General features: G+C 41.5%; 2 protein-coding genes across 4 annotated transcripts; one reads left to right on the forward strand and one right to left on the reverse strand.

Moving 5' to 3' along the window:
• Positions 1 to 2,098: 2,098 nt before the first annotated feature.
• LOC140275453 (SH2 domain-containing adapter protein E-like) lies at positions 2,099 to 12,201 on the reverse strand. Its single transcript, XM_072370920.1, has 6 exons — positions 11,197 to 12,201; positions 8,872 to 8,998; positions 5,699 to 5,935; positions 5,096 to 5,324; positions 4,760 to 4,879; positions 2,099 to 3,239 (listed from the first exon to the last, which is right to left on the reverse strand). Exons 1-6 carry the CDS (start codon positions 11,704 to 11,706, stop codon positions 3,056 to 3,058), a joined length of 1,407 nt encoding a protein of 468 aa, XP_072227021.1. The 5' UTR covers positions 11,707 to 12,201; the 3' UTR covers positions 2,099 to 3,055.
• Positions 12,202 to 12,988: 787 nt separating this feature from the next.
• On the forward strand, positions 12,989 to 18,442 carry pygo2 (pygopus homolog 2 (Drosophila)). Of its 3 annotated transcripts, none has more exons than XM_072369907.1 (4): positions 12,989 to 13,182; positions 14,214 to 14,421; positions 15,025 to 15,077; positions 15,227 to 18,442. In XM_072369907.1, exons 2-4 carry the CDS (start codon positions 14,373 to 14,375, stop codon positions 16,895 to 16,897), a joined length of 1,773 nt encoding a protein of 590 aa, XP_072226008.1. In that variant the 5' UTR covers positions 12,989 to 13,182; positions 14,214 to 14,372; the 3' UTR covers positions 16,898 to 18,442. The 3 variants fall into 3 exon arrangements, with proteins under 3 accessions (XP_072226008.1, XP_072226009.1, XP_072226010.1); XM_072369908.1 differs by having other exon boundaries at positions 14,361 to 14,421; XM_072369909.1 differs by lacking the exon at positions 14,214 to 14,421.
• The last annotated feature ends 903 nt before the right edge of the window (positions 18,443 to 19,345 follow it).

Genomic DNA, 19,345 nt, shown 5'->3' on the forward strand with positions numbered 1-19,345 from the left:
TATCAACAACCCCAGAAAATAAAGCAACTACAACTACAGCTAGTACAGTGTTGTCGATGTTGAGTTCCTTAGCTGGACTTCTGTAAATTTACCTTTCGTCTCAGAAGCCAAACAAGTCAACCTTTGTCCTCCAGGAAGGTTTTTCTTTGTCTTTGTTATCAGCTGCAAAAATGAGTCAAGCTTAAAGATGTTAGTTTTGGAACGGGCAGCTTCCAGTTCATCGCAACCTTGTGCCTTTTGGATTTCTTCCAAGTCTTGGCAAAGTGGCAACAACTCCCGATAATTTGCACATCGGTGCGATTTCTTGAACTGATGAGCAAGGAATCTGATATTGTTTTACGATGGCTACGAGAGACATTGCCAGCTTGTGTAAATATCTGCCAACCATTTTCTCAAATAGAATGGAAAGCTTTATTGTCATTGCACAGAAGTACAACAGATTTAAGGATGTCCTCTGAGGTCCTTGTTTTGTTTACATTGTACTGTTAGTTGGTCAGTCCAGTGAGAGTAGCTATCAGCTGCAGTCACTCATGATGTATAAGATTAAGACTTGTTCACCAAAATCTCATTGTCTTTATCAACAATGTATGTTGCTCGAGAAAACAAACAATTATAATTGAAAGGCCAATACATGACATAATATTGAAGTCAGTGAATGCACGGCTAATTTTTGGCAGACTGAGAGCTTTTACTTTTGGCTCTTTCAGGTACTTCTTCCATTATATACATATAAGGGCAACTAAAGTCTTATTTCTGATTGGAAAATTAAATTAAATTAGAATTTCACCTACCACTGACAAAGGTTGATGTTTATAGGAGTATATAAAAGCAGAGAAGCAGATAAAAGCGCCTCGTAGGTCACCTGACACTGTGTTCCTGATTAAGAAGATTGCCGCAAACCATGAGGTAACACAACATTCGTGAGAAGACTGAAAGTTATCTGTGGTTTCAACGTAATGAAGCCTAACCTGTGGGTACGTGCCTTCATGAATTAAAGCGCAAACTGTTGGCATCAAACATATGCAAGGAAGGTGTCCTCCCTGAGAGTCAAGGGGAAACAGATGCCAGACAGTCATCAGCCTCAGATAACACCAAACGAGTGAGGAAGGTAAAAGAGATACGTAAGAAAAGGAGGGAAGAAGAGAGGGATGGTGTCAAATGCTCTCTTTTTTCCCTTCACATTAAGTGTCCTTGACATGAGTGTAATGATACTACTCTTACTCTTTGTTTTTAGTCCTGCATTTACCTTCAATGTGCACAAGCCGGTGCACATTGCAGGTACGTAAGCTGTTTGTCCTCAACATGATCCATGGCTAAAACCTAATCCCTCAACCAGGCCTTCCACCTTCACCTTCTCACAACAATCCAGAATAAATTTTAACCCATTTTAGTGAACCAAGACAAATTACAGAACAGCTCAAATCACAATCAGTCACTCACAGTTTGAGAATCATTAAGTTCAAAAATGCCATCATTCGGTCATCCTGAAGATGCTGGGTCATGAGGGGTGATGAGAAACTTTGATCTCCTTCCTTCAGAGCACACATCACTGAAAAAAACACTTCACATTTAGTTGTTTATGTTGATTTATTGGGATTAGAGAGAATCTCACAGAATATTTCCAGCATCGAGATTCAGGACCTTTTATGTTTTTTTCAACATTTGATAAGTCTCCACATATCAAAAGATTAAAAAAAAATAATGTTTTAAAGCGTAGAACGAGTGTCTCCTCAGAGTACTCTGAGAGAAACTACCTTCCTATAAAAGTTTCGATGAGACACGTGAACGGCAGACCTCCAAAAACATGAAAAATACACAAAATTATACTTTGTAGTCAAGCTTCAGGTCAGAAATGTGTTGCAGGTAAATGTTGCCTAAAATTGCTTCCAGCATACACCGGAACAAAGACTTAACACACTGTGCCTACATGTTGATGAATTATGTTTAGAATACATAGAAAATAAAAGAAAAATAAAAGACTTTCAGTGACCATAAAAGGCCATCCACCTCAATTCACTGCTCCTCCTCGTAGCACCAGGGGACATCTCACATCTCACCTTGGTGGCAAACAACATCACCTTTTAGCAATAGGGGCCTGAACTTTTATCTGCATTTGATCATCATTTGTATTCCTCAAGACAGTTTGCATAAGATCTTCATCTTACGATGTTTTCTTCATACAAATCACAGTAAACTGCAGGAATATTTTACTGACATTCTCCAGAATTGAACAAGTTTGTTTAAGTTTTAAACTGGTCAGCTCATCTTTTGGCAATAAAACCTCTGACTACTGCAGAGAAATCAAGCACATTGCATTGTGGTGAATCACTCAGTCTTCAAAGTGCAGATAATACAGTAGAAACAACCCCCTCATTCACAGTAAAACAGAGGAAATCCTCAAGGGACATTTGAAACAGAAAACCAATGGTATATGGGCAGTGGTTACAATTTTCTGCAAGGATACACGTAAAACATCTGGTGTTCATATCTTTAAAAGTGGGATGATATGCTTATTGTGCATGGACTTATAAACTTCAGTAAAATAAGTCTTTGTGTTGTTGGTGCAGGGTACCAAGGCATCCACTAGAGAGTAGTAGAGAGCTGCAAACTACTGTGTGTTTTACCTCAGAAAAATTTCACTCAATAACAGCTCAAATATAAGCAGCAGCTTCCAGAATATCAATAATAGATGGCTGAAACAACACATCATTGAGTTCTGTCCTCATCCAGGTCACATTTAAATCGGTAAAAGTGCCTCATCGTATCTGCTGAGCTTGTTCACATGCAAAACAGCAGCCTGGATGTTTTGCATCAGCTGCACATCAAAGTAAAACAAATTAAAAAGAAGCCAACTAGGGGCTTTGCACACACTTCAAAGATGAAATTGTTTAATTAAAACATAAAGTAAAAGTCATACAGATGAGAAACAACCTGAGGCCTGCCTTGAAGAGAGTGCAACTATAAGTACACTCATCAGAGGGGATATTGTGACAGATTTTCTACGCAGGTCCAGAGGGGTATTTGCTTCATATTCCAAAGCCTCTTTAAGGTGGAGTCAGTGGATCCGAGGCACTGGGTGTAGCAGGGTCATGTGCTCTGCTCCGTTAAAAGGCAGACGCTGAGAGCAGTAATGGTGCACCACCTCTGGGATGCTGGGGAACACGCAGCTGCTCTGGTCCAGGGTGTAGCCATTTTCTTTTGTCTGGGCAACAATGATGTGAACACAGCCCTGGCTCGTCCTGAGGCACACACAGGAGGGGAGAGAATGAATATACCGCTTGTCATTCAACATTGAAAACTTCATCCCCTGACAAGTTTGATTGTCAAAGCAAAGCCAGACAAAACATTTTAAAAGCAAAAGAGAAAAATAAAGGGACAAAATTAATTAATTTCAGCTACACATGATCAGCTATAACGTTTTGGCCACCAGACTAATACTGAGTGCTTTATCCTTGTGCTGCTATGTGAGCTCAGGTTGTTCTGAAGTGTCAGGTACCAGGATGTTAGCAATGGAGCCATTGGGCGCTGTGAGTTGTGAAGTCTTTTTGGATTGGACTCCCATTGGAATTCCATCCAACTGGTATCTGGGGACTTTGGATGGCAGGTGAGCACCTCAGACTCTTTATTATGTTCTTTGAGCCAATTCAAGGCAGTTTTTGACCAGGCCAACTGCTGCTCTGCTGGATGAGGCTGCTAGGGAAGTGATGTAGCGTGTGCACGGTACACCCTGTATATGGGGCCACAGGCCAAGCACACAAAAACTCAGACTTATGGCCAAATTACTCCTACAACTTAACCTAACATGCACATCCTTAGACTGTGGGAGGAAACCCACACAAGCACAAGGAGAACATAAAATGTCCACACTGAAAGAGCCCAGCTGAGGTTCAAGCCAAGGACCTTCTTGGTGTCGAGTGGCTGTGACAACCACAGCACCACTGCCCACAACAGAACTAAACACACAACATTCAGATAAGATTTGGATTTTTGGATTTGTTGTTGCATTTACTGAAATTTTATTGAAACTTGAATTTTGGTGTTACGGTTTTATTTTGCCAGTTGTTGTTGAGTTTTGAACCTAAGAGACACTGTACACGGGGGGGCTGGAGTCTATCCCAGTTGCCAAAGGGAAAGAGTACACCCCAGACAGTTTGCCAGTTCAGGGCAAGTACAGAGACAAATGGGACAAACAACTACACCGCTTACATTCTCTCCTATGGTAATTTAGAATCACCAGTTCAACCAGAGAACTTGGAGAGAGCCCACACAAGCTTGAAAAAAATGCCAAACAGAAAGGTTCCAGCTGAGATTAGTACCGGGAACCTTCTTGCTCTGCTAATCATCAACCTGCATCTCCACTGAATATCACATTTTTTTAAAAGACAAAAAAAAAAAATAGATAGCACAAAAGCATGACCAACTGATGTATTTGCAATCATCGTGAGAAGCAGAGTAGAGTTCTATACGTTGGAGGGATGAGCTTTAAATACACAGGCTGTGCTTGTTCGTGGCATAATTCTATTGTTGTTTTTTGTATTTCAAAGAAATGCAGTGTATTGAGTATAAACATCATAAAAAAAAGAAGAAATTAGATATGGAAAAAAATTTAAAAAGACAAAAAATTGTCGAGTTTACAACTGGACCCATTATGCCTTCATTCTTGCATAACCTAGTGCCTGCTGCTTCTCAGAAATCTGAATCCATTTAGCAACATTTGAGTCCTAGATCGACTTCCCATGTACTTTCAGATTACACTCACTTGAGGGCGATGGAGTACTTGCTGTTGTCTGACTCGCTGTTCCTGACCAGGAAGCTGGCCTCCTTGCAGGATTGCAGCTGAAACTCGGCCTCCTGGCGTGTCACACAGCCATGGTACCAGCTGAGACAAAAGATGGGAGTGGGGTGACTACACTTCATCTCTGACTGATCAATTAAGTGTAGAATATTGTGTGACATCAAAATAAAAGCTCTTTGGAAATTAGCATTTCTTGTATGTAAGAGTTCAATTTGATGAAGGCCTTTTAGTCCAGAATTTGGATTAACAAAGCAGTATATTTACTATTCTGGCACTTAAAGGACTCGAGGCTCTCCTTACCTCTGTTTTTCCAGGGGCAGTGAGGGGTCGACACAGCAGGGCTCGCTCTCAGGGCCGCTGCTAGTCATAGAAGATGAGAGCAAAGTTGGAGGCGAGGATCTCAGGATCTTTTGGGTCCAGCTTTTCTGCCTTAGATGTTGATGCTGCTGCGGTTGGGCCCCTGGATGCTGGGGCTGTCTTGTGAGCGTGTTGTGAGATGTTTCGTCTTTTGATGGGCTGTCAAATTGTGCTGGGGGAAGACGAGAGGCGCCCAAAAAAAAAAAAAAACAAGACTTTATGTATTGTAAAGGAATAACTGACTTTCAGTCTGAGTTTGAACTGAATGTTGAAGCCTCCAGTAAATATGACCCCTTTGATGTTTCATACAAGACGTTATTCAGAATACTGTTGGTGTGTGGGGCTTATAAAATATAGATGTGAGGGTAAGCATGACTGGCTTTTGAACAAAATCATTTACTTTACTTTAGGACAGCTGAGGCAGGGTAAACATTGGCAACTAGTACAGCAAAACTTTAACCACAATAAAAATCCATGATAAGGGAAAAGACTCAATATTTGATGGATACAGATAATGATACCGTGGTGAAAGAAGCTCTGCCGTACCTGACAGAGTTCTGACAATATGCTCCTTCCTCCACTCCCAGGGCAACTCATACTCAGCGGCGGGACGAGGGTCCAGCTCCGGCCTTATGACCATCGTCTTCTCACTGTCACCACTTCCCTCATATGGGACGTCATAGATCTGCAAGGGAGGCGGCTGACCGTCTTCCACTGTTCCCTCACTCCCCTCCACCAGCACACACACCTTCAGCAGGTCCTTAGATCCCCGACGTCTGATCTCTGGCAGGTTCAAAACAAGGAATAAATAATTAAAATCTCTGCAGAGAGATAAATACCCTCCAAACTGGAGTGATGCGTTTCCTCCAACAGCTGTACGTGGCACTGCATGAGTAAACAGCCAGGACACTGGACGAGAAACAGGAAAACACAGGAAACAGTCAGGATCAAGGGTTTGTGGACAAAGGACCAACACCTATCATAGCTGCCACAGTCAATGAGCAAGAAACAAAAGGGCAACTAGAGAAATTTCAGAAGGTGCCTTATTATTCAATCTCTAAATTTTTGCATTAATGCCACGATAAATGTTGGTAATCCAGGCCTCACTGATTGTGAAATTCTGGTCCGGTACCAGTACTGACAATACCAATTGTTTCTGTCATTTATTTTGCCTTTGATGGCATTTGAGAAAATGTGTTTTAGTTTGTTTAACAATTAAAAACCCAATGACTTTTCAGTGCTTACATGGCCCAATTATTATGTTTTTTTTTGTGCCTAAACAAGTTGCATCGACATAAGAATTGTCAGTCTCAGGGCAAAGTCAATGCAACTCAAAAATGACACACTAGCTAAATATCAGCCACTGCCATTGGCTGATGTTATCCCATTTGGCGGCTGCAGCCTATCCCAGCTGTCACTAGGCGAAAGGCAGTGTACAACCTGGACAGGTCGCCAGTCCATCACAGGGCCACACAGAGACAAATGAGACAAACACTCCCAGGGTAAATTTAGAATCACCAATTAACCTAACGAGTACCTGGAGAGAACCCACACATGCACGGGTAGAACATGCAAACAACCACACAGAAAGGCCCCAGGCGGGATTAACACCAGGAACCCTCTTGCAAATACACAATATTCAAACATATTTTTTAACATCGATTTATCAATTCTCTTGATTTTATTAATAATAGTGTTATCATACAGCTGTGTCGTCTATATGATACTTTCGTATAAACGTTGCATGTTTTCAACAGTAATTAGATTTTCTATGTAGGCACATTCCCTTCTTCCCTTCCTTCCTTCTTCTTCCACATTCCACAAATTCAAATAGATTCATTCAAGTAATTCCTGAATTTCCTCCTTCTTGCATTTTTCCAAATAGCAGACAAATATGTGTTGCACAATAATAGACCATCAGCAGTGACTGTACAGCTCTGGCTTTATTGTAATTAATTTCTTTGTTTTTCAATGTTATGCAGGGTGAAAGTCAGGGGTATTAATCAGCTCCAGCTCTGGTTGGCAGTGATGGAAACATGACACCAATGTGGACAAGATAAACTTATGTGCTAGACTCTGAGCTGCAAAAGTAAACGTAACCCCAAAATAAGTTTCAAACATAAAAACAATGACGCTCCGATCGGGCCGAAGCATCAACCAACAAATGAAAAGCAATGCAACAGATCCATTTTAACAGTATGGCTGCTGGTCACTTTTGGTCCTGCTGTAAAAGCATGACTCGTGCACTCTACTTAAAACAGATACTTTTCTCAGAAAATCGTGCTTTTTACAAATAGTGATCAACCACAACCTCTAGTTTAGCTATATCCAGCCCCTGCCCTGCTGTAGTAGTCTATTGGGTTGTTCTCATACGGATGGTAGCCACAGAGTTTCTATCAACGGGAAAAGAGTCCATCAACTAAGTTGAGTGGGTGTACCTGCCATTGAGCACCAGCATGGTGTGGAAATAAGGGAAAGCAAAACAGAAATCCAATTCTAAGTGCATTTGAATACTATGAATAATGTACATGGTCAAGTATCTCATTAGAATTCATTTCAATATCGCCAGTAATATCTACTTACCAAACCCTTAATTTGAAACCCTAATATGTCTAATGTGTAAGAATTCTTGAGAAGTAACATATTTTAAATCAAGAGTCAGTTAACAGTAGAATTTCATTGTGATATACATGAACAGACATCTATCAGTGTCAGCTCATTCATTGTTATTCATTTATGAACGTCTTCAAAGTTTAGTGCGTTAGCAGCAACAAAAAAATAATTTTTTATAAGTCTTTTTTATTATTTTGTTTCACTGTAAATAGCCATGTGTGCTGGAGTCTGTTAAATATCTAATTACACTTAAGCAGCTACATTTTCCTGGGAAAGCTTCTCCAAGCAATGCTTTTAGCAGGAAAAGTCAAAGGTGTTCAACTTTACAGAGCTGTTTTGATTTATCATAGTCAAACAATGAGCAAACTATCAGAAGTGGGTGTGAAATCACAGCAGAAGAAGCTGTATTAACAGACATTTCAATTAAACATAAAGGTGGATTCTGTTAACCATTTTCAGCTGCTAAGTAAAGTCTTAATGATGATGCTGCCCCCCTTTTAGCGCCTGCTTACTGAGACACAGTGACATCAGACTCTTGCTTCCTTCCTTGGTATGATTTAAGCCTCTTAAACTGACTCAGTCACATCATCACATCCTCTGCCGACTTCTCAGCACCGGCTCTTACTGAAGCACAACTAGACAGCAGAGCAATAAAGCATTTTCACAATCACTGCAGTCCATTGTGTAACACTTTTAGTTAAAACAATACACCGCTGGAATGAAAGGTTAGGACAGCATGCGATTGGTCAACTGGCCACATTTCCTTGACGCTGGGAAGTTTTGATTAATGGCCAGACAGGTCCATATAGGGGTTTGCACAGAGCTGCGTCCGAGATGCTGGGAGGCGCTGAGAGCAAACTTCCTTTTTGGAGAATAGCACCAGGAAACAGAGACAGGAAAAAGGAAGCTTGGACAGGAAACTGCACCCATTGTCCAAATTCAACGCAGTTGCTGTAGCAACCCCATGGGGTACAGAAAGCACTACGGGAATGAGTTCACATTCTCACTGCGATGACTGGGGGGACTGAAAATGGGAATCCCATCATTCATACAATGACTGTGAGGTCAAACACGGCGCTGTCTGCCACAAGTGAGGAATGACTCACCAGTTATCATCTGCTGTGCATCGTAAGGCTCCATGTAACCATCGTTCTCCCCAACCCTCTCTGCATCCCTTTGTTCTCTGGTCTTCTGAGCATCAAAGGGATCTGCGTAATCTTCAAGAATGATCAGCTGGGTTGAAAAAAAACAACAAAGAAATCAATATTTACTTACTAATATACACTTTAAACTCAGAAAAACAGAAGAGAAAGTTGCAATAAGGCTCATTTTAAGTACAGAATAAAAACAATTTCAATTAAAAAAGTAAAATCCACAATTTTGTGTTTGGGAAGGGAATAAAAACACAAAAAGTAACATATTTGCGATGATGATTTTTAGAAATATTTTAACTATCGATTAGAAGAGGCTACCGAGGTGTGGCTCTTCCTCTTTCTTTCATTCCTCCTTTCAATTAAAATTTAAATAAAATAAAAAAATTTACATGGTGCTGCAAACTAAGATAAGAACACTGGCTCAATGGGCGTGCAAACAAGAATACTAAAAGTTTATTTTTTCTCCGTTTTGGGCTTTTTTTATGCGATTGAGTATTTATGGTTTATAAGACTCATATAGTTAAAAAAAAAAAAAACTTGCCACTTAAAACAGTTTTTTATAAAGAATTTATAGTTATTTTTTCCTTGTGTTTGAAAAGCAGGAAACAGCTAAATTTTACCATTTTCCTGTTAATTTTTGATTAACTGTCTCAGTTCACTCGAGTGCTGGTGAGGTGTGATAACACCGTGCCAAATTAACGTAATAAAACAACAAAGCACACTTTTTACCCATTTTTTCTTCTCAAGGTGCTCCTTTTATCATAAATTCTTGTCCTTTTAAATTCAATCAACCTCCATTCCGTGTCATTCCTGACTCGCCTGTCAGCTTATCAGTGAAAGATAAGTCCTTGTTAACCTTACTCCGCAAGAGACAATGGCTGTTTGTAGAAGTCGTCCTCACCAAAGAAATGCGGGGTTAGTGTTTGAGTAAGTCCGAAACTCTGTTAACCAAAATGAGAACGTTGAGTGTTGTTGAGTGTTAAGTTAGGAGAAGTTCAATAGAACTTATTTAATCACTCAACAACACAGGTCCTCACCTTCACTTCCTGGGGAAAACCCACATTTGACTGGGACACAAGAGCATAAACAAGAGAACTAGCAACCTTCTGGCTGGTTTTGAGATAGGAAAGGGGATTTACTCCATCTCTGAAAAATAAAACCTCAATTTTTATCTCATTTATCTCACCATCACCCCACCATCAGATCTCTTACATCTCTATGCTGTTTTTTTAAAAGATGAGCTGGAGGGGACTTAGGTTAGCGCCTGAGTGTCAGATAACACGGTTCTTTTTATAACCTGATAGCCATCACCAGGGGGGCTGAATGTAGTGAAAGGGAGGGATGATTCTGGGTGAGGGAGGGAGGGGCAGAATGGAGGAGAACACAGAACCAGATTGCATGCAGGAGAGGAAGGTAAAGGCCTCATGTCTGACCACAGGTTTGTATCTGTGGCAGGGAAGATGGGTGTAAGCACGTAGAGTGGAGCAGAACAGAAAGGCAGACTGGGAGGAGTGGACACAATGGGAAACTGAGACAAAAGGGGAGGGACAAAAAAAAAAAAATCACTTTTCAGAGCTTGGACTGGATCCCAGCTTCTTCATTGTGAACAGATTTGATGACTCTTCTTAACTTTTAGAGTGGGTGTCGTGTTCATTGCGACATTCATTGTGACTTCAACTGAAGAAAGGTGGCATTCTCTTTGTTTAAGCTGGCATCCCATCAAACTTTAGAACGTCATGGTGAAATAAAGTGCATTTATCAAAGTCTAATTATCATGCAACAGTTTTTCCACTTTTTCACTCACGCCTCACTAGAAATCATATTCTACACAATAGCTGATGCATTTAAACATAAGCAGTGCTTGGTCAAGTTGGAGCTAAGAAATATATATATATATACATATTATATATATTTTAAACCCACTGTGAAGTTTATTCCAGGAAATCTGAATCTGAAAAGTGAGTAGTATCTGTAACATGATACATGTATTTGAAATGAAAATCTGCATTCTTTCTTAATATAAACACAAAATATTATAGTAAAGAAAATGACTCAAATCTTTACTTAAGCTGGTACAAATTCATTTTTGCCTACCTAATTATGTATCCAGAGTCACAGCACATACATCAATTACTACATCAGTCACTTCACAGCTATTTTCATCTTAAAAAGAAAAGTTCAAAATGGGCAAATAAGGGAAGAAGCAACAAGGGGAAGGGGAAAAGGGAAAAAAACATTAAGATATTATTGTTAGGGCCTGTATAGAGTGTAACTCACTGTTTCTGTCTTGCACTGGGCCGGTTTCTCAGCTTCAGGCACCACTGCGCTGGTGATGGTACCGCTGTTGAAGTTGGGTGTTTTGTCCTGTTTGTCCACTCTTATCAGCCTGCTGATGTAGGCATTGACAGACGAAGAACTCTTCAGAGGTCTGTGCTGCTCCTCAAATACAGGTTCTGCTTTGGAGTTCTTGCGACTTTTCCCGGACAAGAGACTGTCCCAAACTTTTCCATCTTTCTGTGAGTTCACACCGTTTCTACTCAGCTCTGTGGCAGAGTTTTTGCGGTTTCTCCCGGACAAGAGTGACCCAACGCCTCCACCTCCTCCGCCTGTGCAGTCGACGGAGGAGTTTTTGCGATGGCCCGTTTTGGAGCCGATTGTTTTGGTACCAATGCTGGCCACCAGACCGGGTTTATTGGCTCTTGGTTGTGAGCCTGATTCGGAGGCTGAGCGGATTCTGTCGGTACCATTCTTCAGCGTTATGGGGAACTCCTTGAACCACTTTGCCATGTTAACTCGGATGGAAACCAGTATTCTTTTCTGCCTGCTCTGACACCTTTTAGCGCCATACACCAGGGCCCCAGAGACGCACCTTTAGAAATCACAGCCTCTCTAACAAAAGACTTCCGTTGCTTTATTCTAGGATAGAGCCTGTGAAGTAAACATTTCCACACCTCACTTTAAAGCATGTCAGAGATGCTCACAAAAGTCAGTGGCTTTATTCTTAAACCTAAATTTAAAAAAAAGATAAATAACAAATGTAAAAAATACAAAAAAGTGGCAGGTTACAAAACCAATTAAAACACCTCCTTTATCCCATTTGTAATTTCCTTTGGCTCAATCCTTTTTTTTTTTTTTTTGCTCAAAGTTTATTCCCTTTGCATGAAGAGCTGCCTTCGGAGAGGAATCATCCGAAAAAAAGCAAAGTTCTTCTTTGTGCTGATTTGCGGTCCCATTCCCAGCGCGGTTTTTTGATCTTTTGCAAAACGTCCACTGTCGCAATGAGACTCCAGACTGCGCCTGGAGGACAGAGGGGAGGGGGTATCTATAGTTAAGGAGGGGAAGTAGGACATGGTGGGCGGTGAAAACCCTTTGATTGCAGACACCATGACAAAATAACCATTTAAGGAATTTAGGAATCTGACACAGTTTGAGCCACGCTGAAGTAACCCACTAATTCCTGGGAAACCTTGGTATTCTGTGGATTAATAAGCCTGAATAATGCATTTTCAGTTTGATTTTATTACATCATAACCATAAGAATAAATCTACATTACATTTCTGAGAACAAAATCCAGTGCACGGGCTTCATGTTTAACTTCGCATATTGCCCTAACGCTTTGATTAGTAGTTGGAGACAGCACCGGCATTTTTGCACATATCTCTGCAATTCATATAATTATTTTAAAATAAAGTTGAGCGTTATAAAGATTTTTTTATTTAGTATACTAAGTCAGCATTGATCAAAATATTACTTAATAATATGCTTAATTGACTGGCTAATTGATGTCCGCCACTTCTTTTAAATGTACAGTACATCGCTGAGACATGGTCCGTTCAGAGCTGCTCCATATGTGGCATTTAGGGGTGTGTTGCTGATACTATTGGGCAAAAAACAAAAAAATATATGATAGCAACTCTGGTGTGTCGGTAAGATAAATTATAAAAGATCGTAGTGTTATCCAGAAAAACTGATATTTTACACAGTCTTTGCCAAATTTAGTTTCCGATTGATCCGTGTTACCTACCGACACCCCTATTTTGGCGGTGACATGTAACCTTCCTCAGTGCGCGATGCTCCTGCTTATTCCTCTTTGTCCGGTAGCGATAGAAGGCCATGATAATTATGGCAAAATTTGCGTTTTTGAATGAATTATAATTGAATGGTGGATCAACAAGCATACACCGTGTGAGGACTGGTTTGCTGGCAATGACACACCAGAGAGTTTCAATTTAAAGGACAGCAGAGCAAGCAACGGAGAAAGGGTACAGTTTGCTTCCACGACAGTCTGCAAGATGGCTAGCTACCGTTAGCTAACATTAGCTAGCAAGCTAATGTTAGCATAGTAAACAACAGTTCTCATAACGTAATCGATTGCTTTGTCTCATAAATGATTTCAAACGTGAAATTAAGTGCACATTTTCACATATGAATGTAGAGGCACACATCACATATTTGAATTAGTGATCCAGTGCTGCGACTGCTGGGTGAAATCTCAACGCTGCTATCTAGCCACATTGAATAACGTGGCTAGCTAGTTAGCTAATGTATAAACTGGCTTGCGTTTGCTAGCGAGTTCTTAGCCACACATCTGTAAGTGATTACTTTAGGGAAGGATGGGGTCCTCTGTAACTTGCTTGAACTGACAGTGACGCCAGGTAGCAAGCAACCAGTTTCACTCAGCCAAGAGAAACTGGCTTGCATCAAGGCGAACTTGTGCTACATAACGTTAGCCTACTCATTTTACCAGGCGTTTATTTGGTGACCAAATCCCGGCGTGACAGACACCATGGCGAAAGATTTGCAGCTGGAAAAGAGTTCGCAGACCTGGGCCGGCGTTATTTCACCAGCTAATCTAGTTGCTATTGACTTTTAGCAAATGCTGTAATAACAGTTCTAGGCCTTACAGACACGTATGGTGACCCTGAGATGCAAAACACAACCCTGGACAAGACGCACTTTGCAAATAACTCAACATCAAAGCAGTAAACACATCACAGATAAGACAGCAAAAAACTGACTAAAAACACTTCAGAAAACACTGCAACAAAACAGAAAGCAAGACATTTCACAAAACAGACGGCTAAAAAAGCACACACTTTTTTCCGCGAAATGCTATTTTTGTTTTGATTTATTTTATTTTTTTCTTATTCTGAAGTGTCGATTTAAAATTTGTTCTAGTTTTTTTCTGATTCTTTTTTCTTTTGTATGTTTTAGACATTTATGAGTTTTTTGTTTACGTTTCCTTTTTTGGGGGTTTGTTTGTTTATTAGTTTGTTTTTGTCGTTGTGTCCAGTGTTGTTGTGTGTTGCACCTTAGGGCCACCGTAGACATGACCTGAAGGCAGATTCCACCGAGTCGGCATAAAGCCTTCAAGACGTCGTCATTTTTAACTTTTTTTTTTTTCTTGCATATGAACGGTGATATGCCACTTCACCGACAGTCATATTAGCTAATGGCTGCCGAATCGGGGAGACTACTGGCGGGACAAGGAAAACGAAAAGGTAGGAATTAATTTCACCCATCTCCCAATCAGATCGGAATCATCCATTACTGCGCTGCAATGGGCTGCACTGGTGCTGTTAGCAAATCCCTTTTCGCCTCCCCCATATGTAAACTTCACGACTGTCTCCGGTGGTAGCTGTTTTCTCACAGAGTGGATCTGTGAACAGGGTTTATGTCTATCTTGCTATCAGTGTACCTTCAATTCCGTTTCCTCGTTCTCATGTCTTTTCCTGTCTCCCTCATTGACCTTACCTCTTTTGCCTCTGTTTGCGGCCTCTCTCCCTCTTGCCTGGGTCATTTGGTCTGCCTGGGTCATTTGCGATTCAAGGCTTCATAACCTTGGTGATAACGCCTGGATGTTCAGCATTTTGTCCTCATGCCAGTCTATGTCCCATCATTTAAATTCATGTCAACAGTTGGACTTGATAAAGAGGCCCTAGGTCTAAAGCTGCTCCACTCTGTCACTAAGGGGTATTGGCCAGTCCAAATGTGATGTTGCGCCTGACTGGTGGTGGACCAGTAGTATGAACAATGTAGGCAATGTTTCTGTTACTTATGTTTCCCCTTTTCCACCCCTTCCCTCCATATTTTTACCATTTCAGCTTCACAGATGAAGAGCCCAGAGAAGAAAAAGGCGAGGAAATCCACAACTCAGGTTAGAGTTTTTATTTTATTTTTTTGTCTTTGTTTTGATAACATGCACATTTTCTCAATAATAAAAATTGATTGGATATAATAATTTGATCTTATAAGAGCAGTAAAAAGAATAAATAAAACGCTGTAATTTGCTCTCCTTTACTTTAGGCGGCAGGGTTCTCCCACCTCACTGAGTTTGCACCTCCTCCTACGCCCATGGTGGACCATCTGGTTGCCTCCAACCCCTTCGATGATGATTTTGGGCCTCCATCCAGACCTAGTGGGGCAGGTGGACCAGGCGGTGCCCCTTTCCTTTCCAGTCCAGGTGCCGGTGGAGGAGGTGGGTATGGAGGTGGAGGCAGAATGAGTGCAGGCATGAACTTCATGGGAGGACCAGGAGGACCGGGAGGTGGTCAGCCCGGGCGCAGGCCACCCTATGGCCCTGCACCTAATGCTGGACCCCACCACCAGCTAGGCTTTGGAGGAATGCCTGGATTTGGAGCCGGTGGTGGTGGTGGTGGCAGTGGAGGAGGTGGAGGAGGATTTCCTCCCGCTGGCCCTTCTCAGTTTAATATGCCACCCAATTTTAGTCCCCCAATGCACCCTGGGCCAGGATTCAATGCCATGCTATCTCCTGGGAGTATGGGAGGTCCTGGAGGAGGGGGGCCACCCCACCCTCGCTTTAGCATGCCTCCACAGCCACAGCACGGACAGGGTGGGCACCCTTTCAACAGCCCACCATTACCTGGAGGTGGAGGCCCACGGGGGCCCTTGCCTCCCATGGGAGGAGGCATAGGTCCTGGGATGAATATCATGGGTGGCATGGGTGGTGGCCCTGGTGGCAACATGGTGGGTGGTGGGTTGCCAGGTATGCCCCCTCAAGGACAATTCCCTCCCTCACAGGATGGTCCTTACCCTGGCCCCAGTCCACCAGGGCCAGGCAATGAGGATGGAAAAAACTTTGGAGCTGGGGCACCACCAGGGCCTCCACAGCAGCAGCAACAACAGCAGCAGCAGCAACAGCAGCTTAATCTAAACCCTAATGGCCCTCCCACTAATAATAACACTCCTGGTCCCCCTCCAAACTCTGGCCCATCACAGCCTGGGGGAGGCTTCCCTGGCCACCCTGATGTCCAGCAGCCCAGTGCCAATACACCAGGTCAGCCTCCTTCAGCACCACCACAGCCTAACCCCAACTCTTCTCCGACCGGTCCCCTGAATGGATCAGGCCAGCCCCAGCATCCACAATCCAGTCAGCTACAGCCCCCCAGCAACACAAACACCCCTAACTCTAATAACTCTAACCAGCAGCAGCAGCAGCAACAATCCACTCCTCCTAACTCTGCCCCAGGCTCCACCTCTTACAACCAACAAAACAGTACTCCTGGTGCCGGCGGTCCTTTGTCAAACGCTGCTTCCAATTCAGGTCAGAACAACATAACTAACAACAATGGTGGCAACACTCCTGGCAGCAATCCTAATCCCCCTTCTAACTCCACATCGACTCCAAACACCCAATCTCCCTTGCCTCCTGGCCCTGCCGCCCCCTCAACCGGGCCCGGTTCTGGCCCTGGAAAACTTGGTGGTCCTGGGATGGTCTTTCCTTGTGGCCTCTGTATGGCGGAAGTACACGACGACCAGGATGCCATCCTTTGTGAGGCATCCTGCCAACGCTGGTTCCACCGAGACTGCACAGGCCTGACAGAACCAGCCTATGGGCTGCTGACTCGAGAGAGCGCTGCTGTTTGGGCTTGTGACTTCTGCATCAAGACCAAGGACATACAGGCTGTTTTTGTGCGCCAGGGATTAGGCCAGCTGGTGGCAGCTAATGAGAGTTGAGGAGCAGCAGAGAAGGAGCAGTGTTGAGGTGTGGCATGTATGGACAAATAGAGACTGATCTAACTGAATGACCTGTGTGCCATGTCAGCTACTTGCCCAACTTAGTCTTGGCCAGCCCTTTACTTGTTCATTACTCAAAGCGACACACTCATTGACTTTCATGCTTATACATAGCACTTTGAGTGACTCCAGCTATATGACACCCCCTCCCACCTTGATATGAGTCAAAACAAGATGAATGTTACCTACTCAGTTGTTCAGATATCCACCTGCCAACCAGCAAAGCACTGACACCAACACACTACCTCAAACAGTTTGCGACTGACTGACACAGAAGCTCCCGCACTGACTGACTGTGATTGACTCTCCACACTCATGCATCACAAGTGCGTGACGACGTTTCCAACACACACAGTCAAAAATTCTCACTATTTGGGGAACTGATGTTGAAATTGATACTTTTTATTAAAACCGTGGAATTAAATAAATGACGGATTTTAACAGGATAAAACATGAAGAGGGTACAAGAAGATCCAAAACTATTTGATTTACAGCTTAATTTACTATCAAAATGCTTCAGTCCAGTACTGCCCTATCACATCGTTGGCCTTTTTCTTTTTTTCTTTTTTCTTTTTTATATCACAATCACGTGAAAGAGATGGAAAAATAAATCAATGTATTGAAGTATGAAAATGTCAGTATCAAGTATATTGTAAAACATGAATTCAGAAGTTCCTGCGCCTCCAAACATGCACATTCTTCACCTATATATATATATCTATCTATATAGATATATATATATATATGTGTGTACTGTTTCATTTTGTTTCCCGTGCTGATAATTCCAAAGGAGAACCAGGCTGAGATTTCATCCCCACCTCAGAGAGGATCTCACCTCTGAGGAGTTGTAAATATTAGGACAAAACTTTTGTCTGGAACTTCCATCAGTTGTGAACAAGCTGCAACGTCAACCAACGAACTAAACAACTTAAGTTAAACTTCTGTCTTGGTTGTGTACATGGCGTTTTTTTTGTTTTTTATACACTACATTTGAGTCGAGCGTTTCTGTTTTTTTTAAATCTCTGCAGTATCTCATGAATTGTGAAATCAGTGCTTTTGGGTGGTGTTGGCATAGCAAGTAGTGACATGTCATATCAGATGTGCGTAGTCCTTAAAAAAACAAAAAAAAGAAATGAAAAAATAAGGGGAGGGGGTTGCATGTGAACCAATGCAGTAACTGTCTGATCTGTTGTTTATTTTCTGGTTTCTGCACTGCTGGAGACCTTGAAGTAGACCAAATAACTAAAGAGCAAAAAAAAACAAAAAAAATATGAAAAAAAAAACATTTTTCCCACAATATAAGGTGTTTCTAATGATTCTTCTTCCTCCTCTGCTCTTACTCTTCTTTTTTTAAGTGTCCGAGTTGCCTTTCCTTTCTCGCCCTCAGCTTTGTACTGGTATTTGTGCTCTGGTGCCTCCTGGTGGAACCAGTGAGGAAAAGGAGAGGTACTGAACTATCAAGTAAAGACTGATTTCTTTTTTTTTCTTTTTCTTTTTTTTGTCCTCTTGTCCAGATCTGTTTTTAATACCCTTTAGTTTTTTTTTGGGGGGGGGCGTGTTTTTTTTTTTTCTAATTTGTTTGATAATTGTATTAAAATGAGGGTTGGAAAACCCATTAAATCTTTTTAAGTTCTTTGTCATAATGCTCGGGGCTACAGATGAATGATTTTATTCACTATTTACAACATTTCCTGTCAAAGTTTTATTTCAAGCTTACTGAGAAATTAAATATTTTTTTCTGACTGTTTAGTGAAGGTTTTATTAGTGGAAAAGTGATTCTTGAGGCCAATGATGGTGTTTTTTTTTATTAAAAATGGGTACAATTTACAAGCACCTTTAAGTCATGTCTTAAAAAAATCAAGACATGTTTCATATAAAAGAAATGAATTGGAATTTGCTGTAATTCAAGGTAAAGATTCCCTGAAATTATTTTAGTTCATCTCATTTTATCATGTATTTTATTAAAAGAATAGGGCATTATCTGAATGTTTCATTTATAATAAGACACATGATCAGTACCTCCACTCATCCAAACAGTGTTTCCTGTACAATATAATGGGCTTATTGGTCTAGTGGAGATAATGAAGTGAGTTAATGTGTGTTGAATTACTTGTTAAAAAAGCAAAACAACAAAGACTGCGTAAAGCTGGGTGAGTTGTGACCGTAACGGTCCCAATAGGGAGAAAAGGTTAAAAGTGTAAAACCAAACCAAGCTGAAGTGGAACAATGGCACCATGCAAAAGTGTTGAGCCTCCCTTATTTCTTTATATACTTCAGGAAATGGGTTGATTCATTGGAAAATGCAAATATAAGTATAAATACTGTATATGAAGCAAAAGCAGAGTTTGTACTATTCTAAATGCTTGAAGTGTCAATATTTGTCGGTTC

Source organism: Leuresthes tenuis, unplaced genomic scaffold (genome assembly GCF_036924035.1).
Source record: "Leuresthes tenuis unplaced genomic scaffold, fLeuTen1.0.hap1 SCAF_18, whole genome shotgun sequence".
Classification (NCBI taxonomy): domain Eukaryota; kingdom Metazoa; phylum Chordata; class Actinopteri; order Atheriniformes; family Atherinopsidae; genus Leuresthes; species Leuresthes tenuis.

Coding starts and splice junctions, on each gene's coding strand:
- LOC140275453 (XM_072370920.1), bottom strand. CDS start 11,706: ATGGCAAAGTGGTTCAAGGAGTTCCCCATAACGCTGAAGAATGGTACC. Junction 5,325..5,698: donor TATTGTCAGAACTCTGTCAG/GTACGGCAGAGC, acceptor GTCTTCCCCCAG/CACAATTTGACAGCCCATCA. Junction 3,240..4,759: donor AAGTACTCCATCGCCCTCAA/GTGAGTGTAATC, acceptor TGTGTGCCTCAG/GACGAGCCAGGGCTGTGTTC.
- pygo2 (XM_072369907.1), top strand. CDS start 14,373: ATGGCTGCCGAATCGGGGAGACTACTGGCGGGACAAGGAAAACGAAAA. Junction 14,422..15,024: donor GGGACAAGGAAAACGAAAAG/GTAGGAATTAAT, acceptor TTACCATTTCAG/CTTCACAGATGAAGAGCCCA. Junction 15,078..15,226: donor CGAGGAAATCCACAACTCAG/GTTAGAGTTTTT, acceptor CCTTTACTTTAG/GCGGCAGGGTTCTCCCACCT.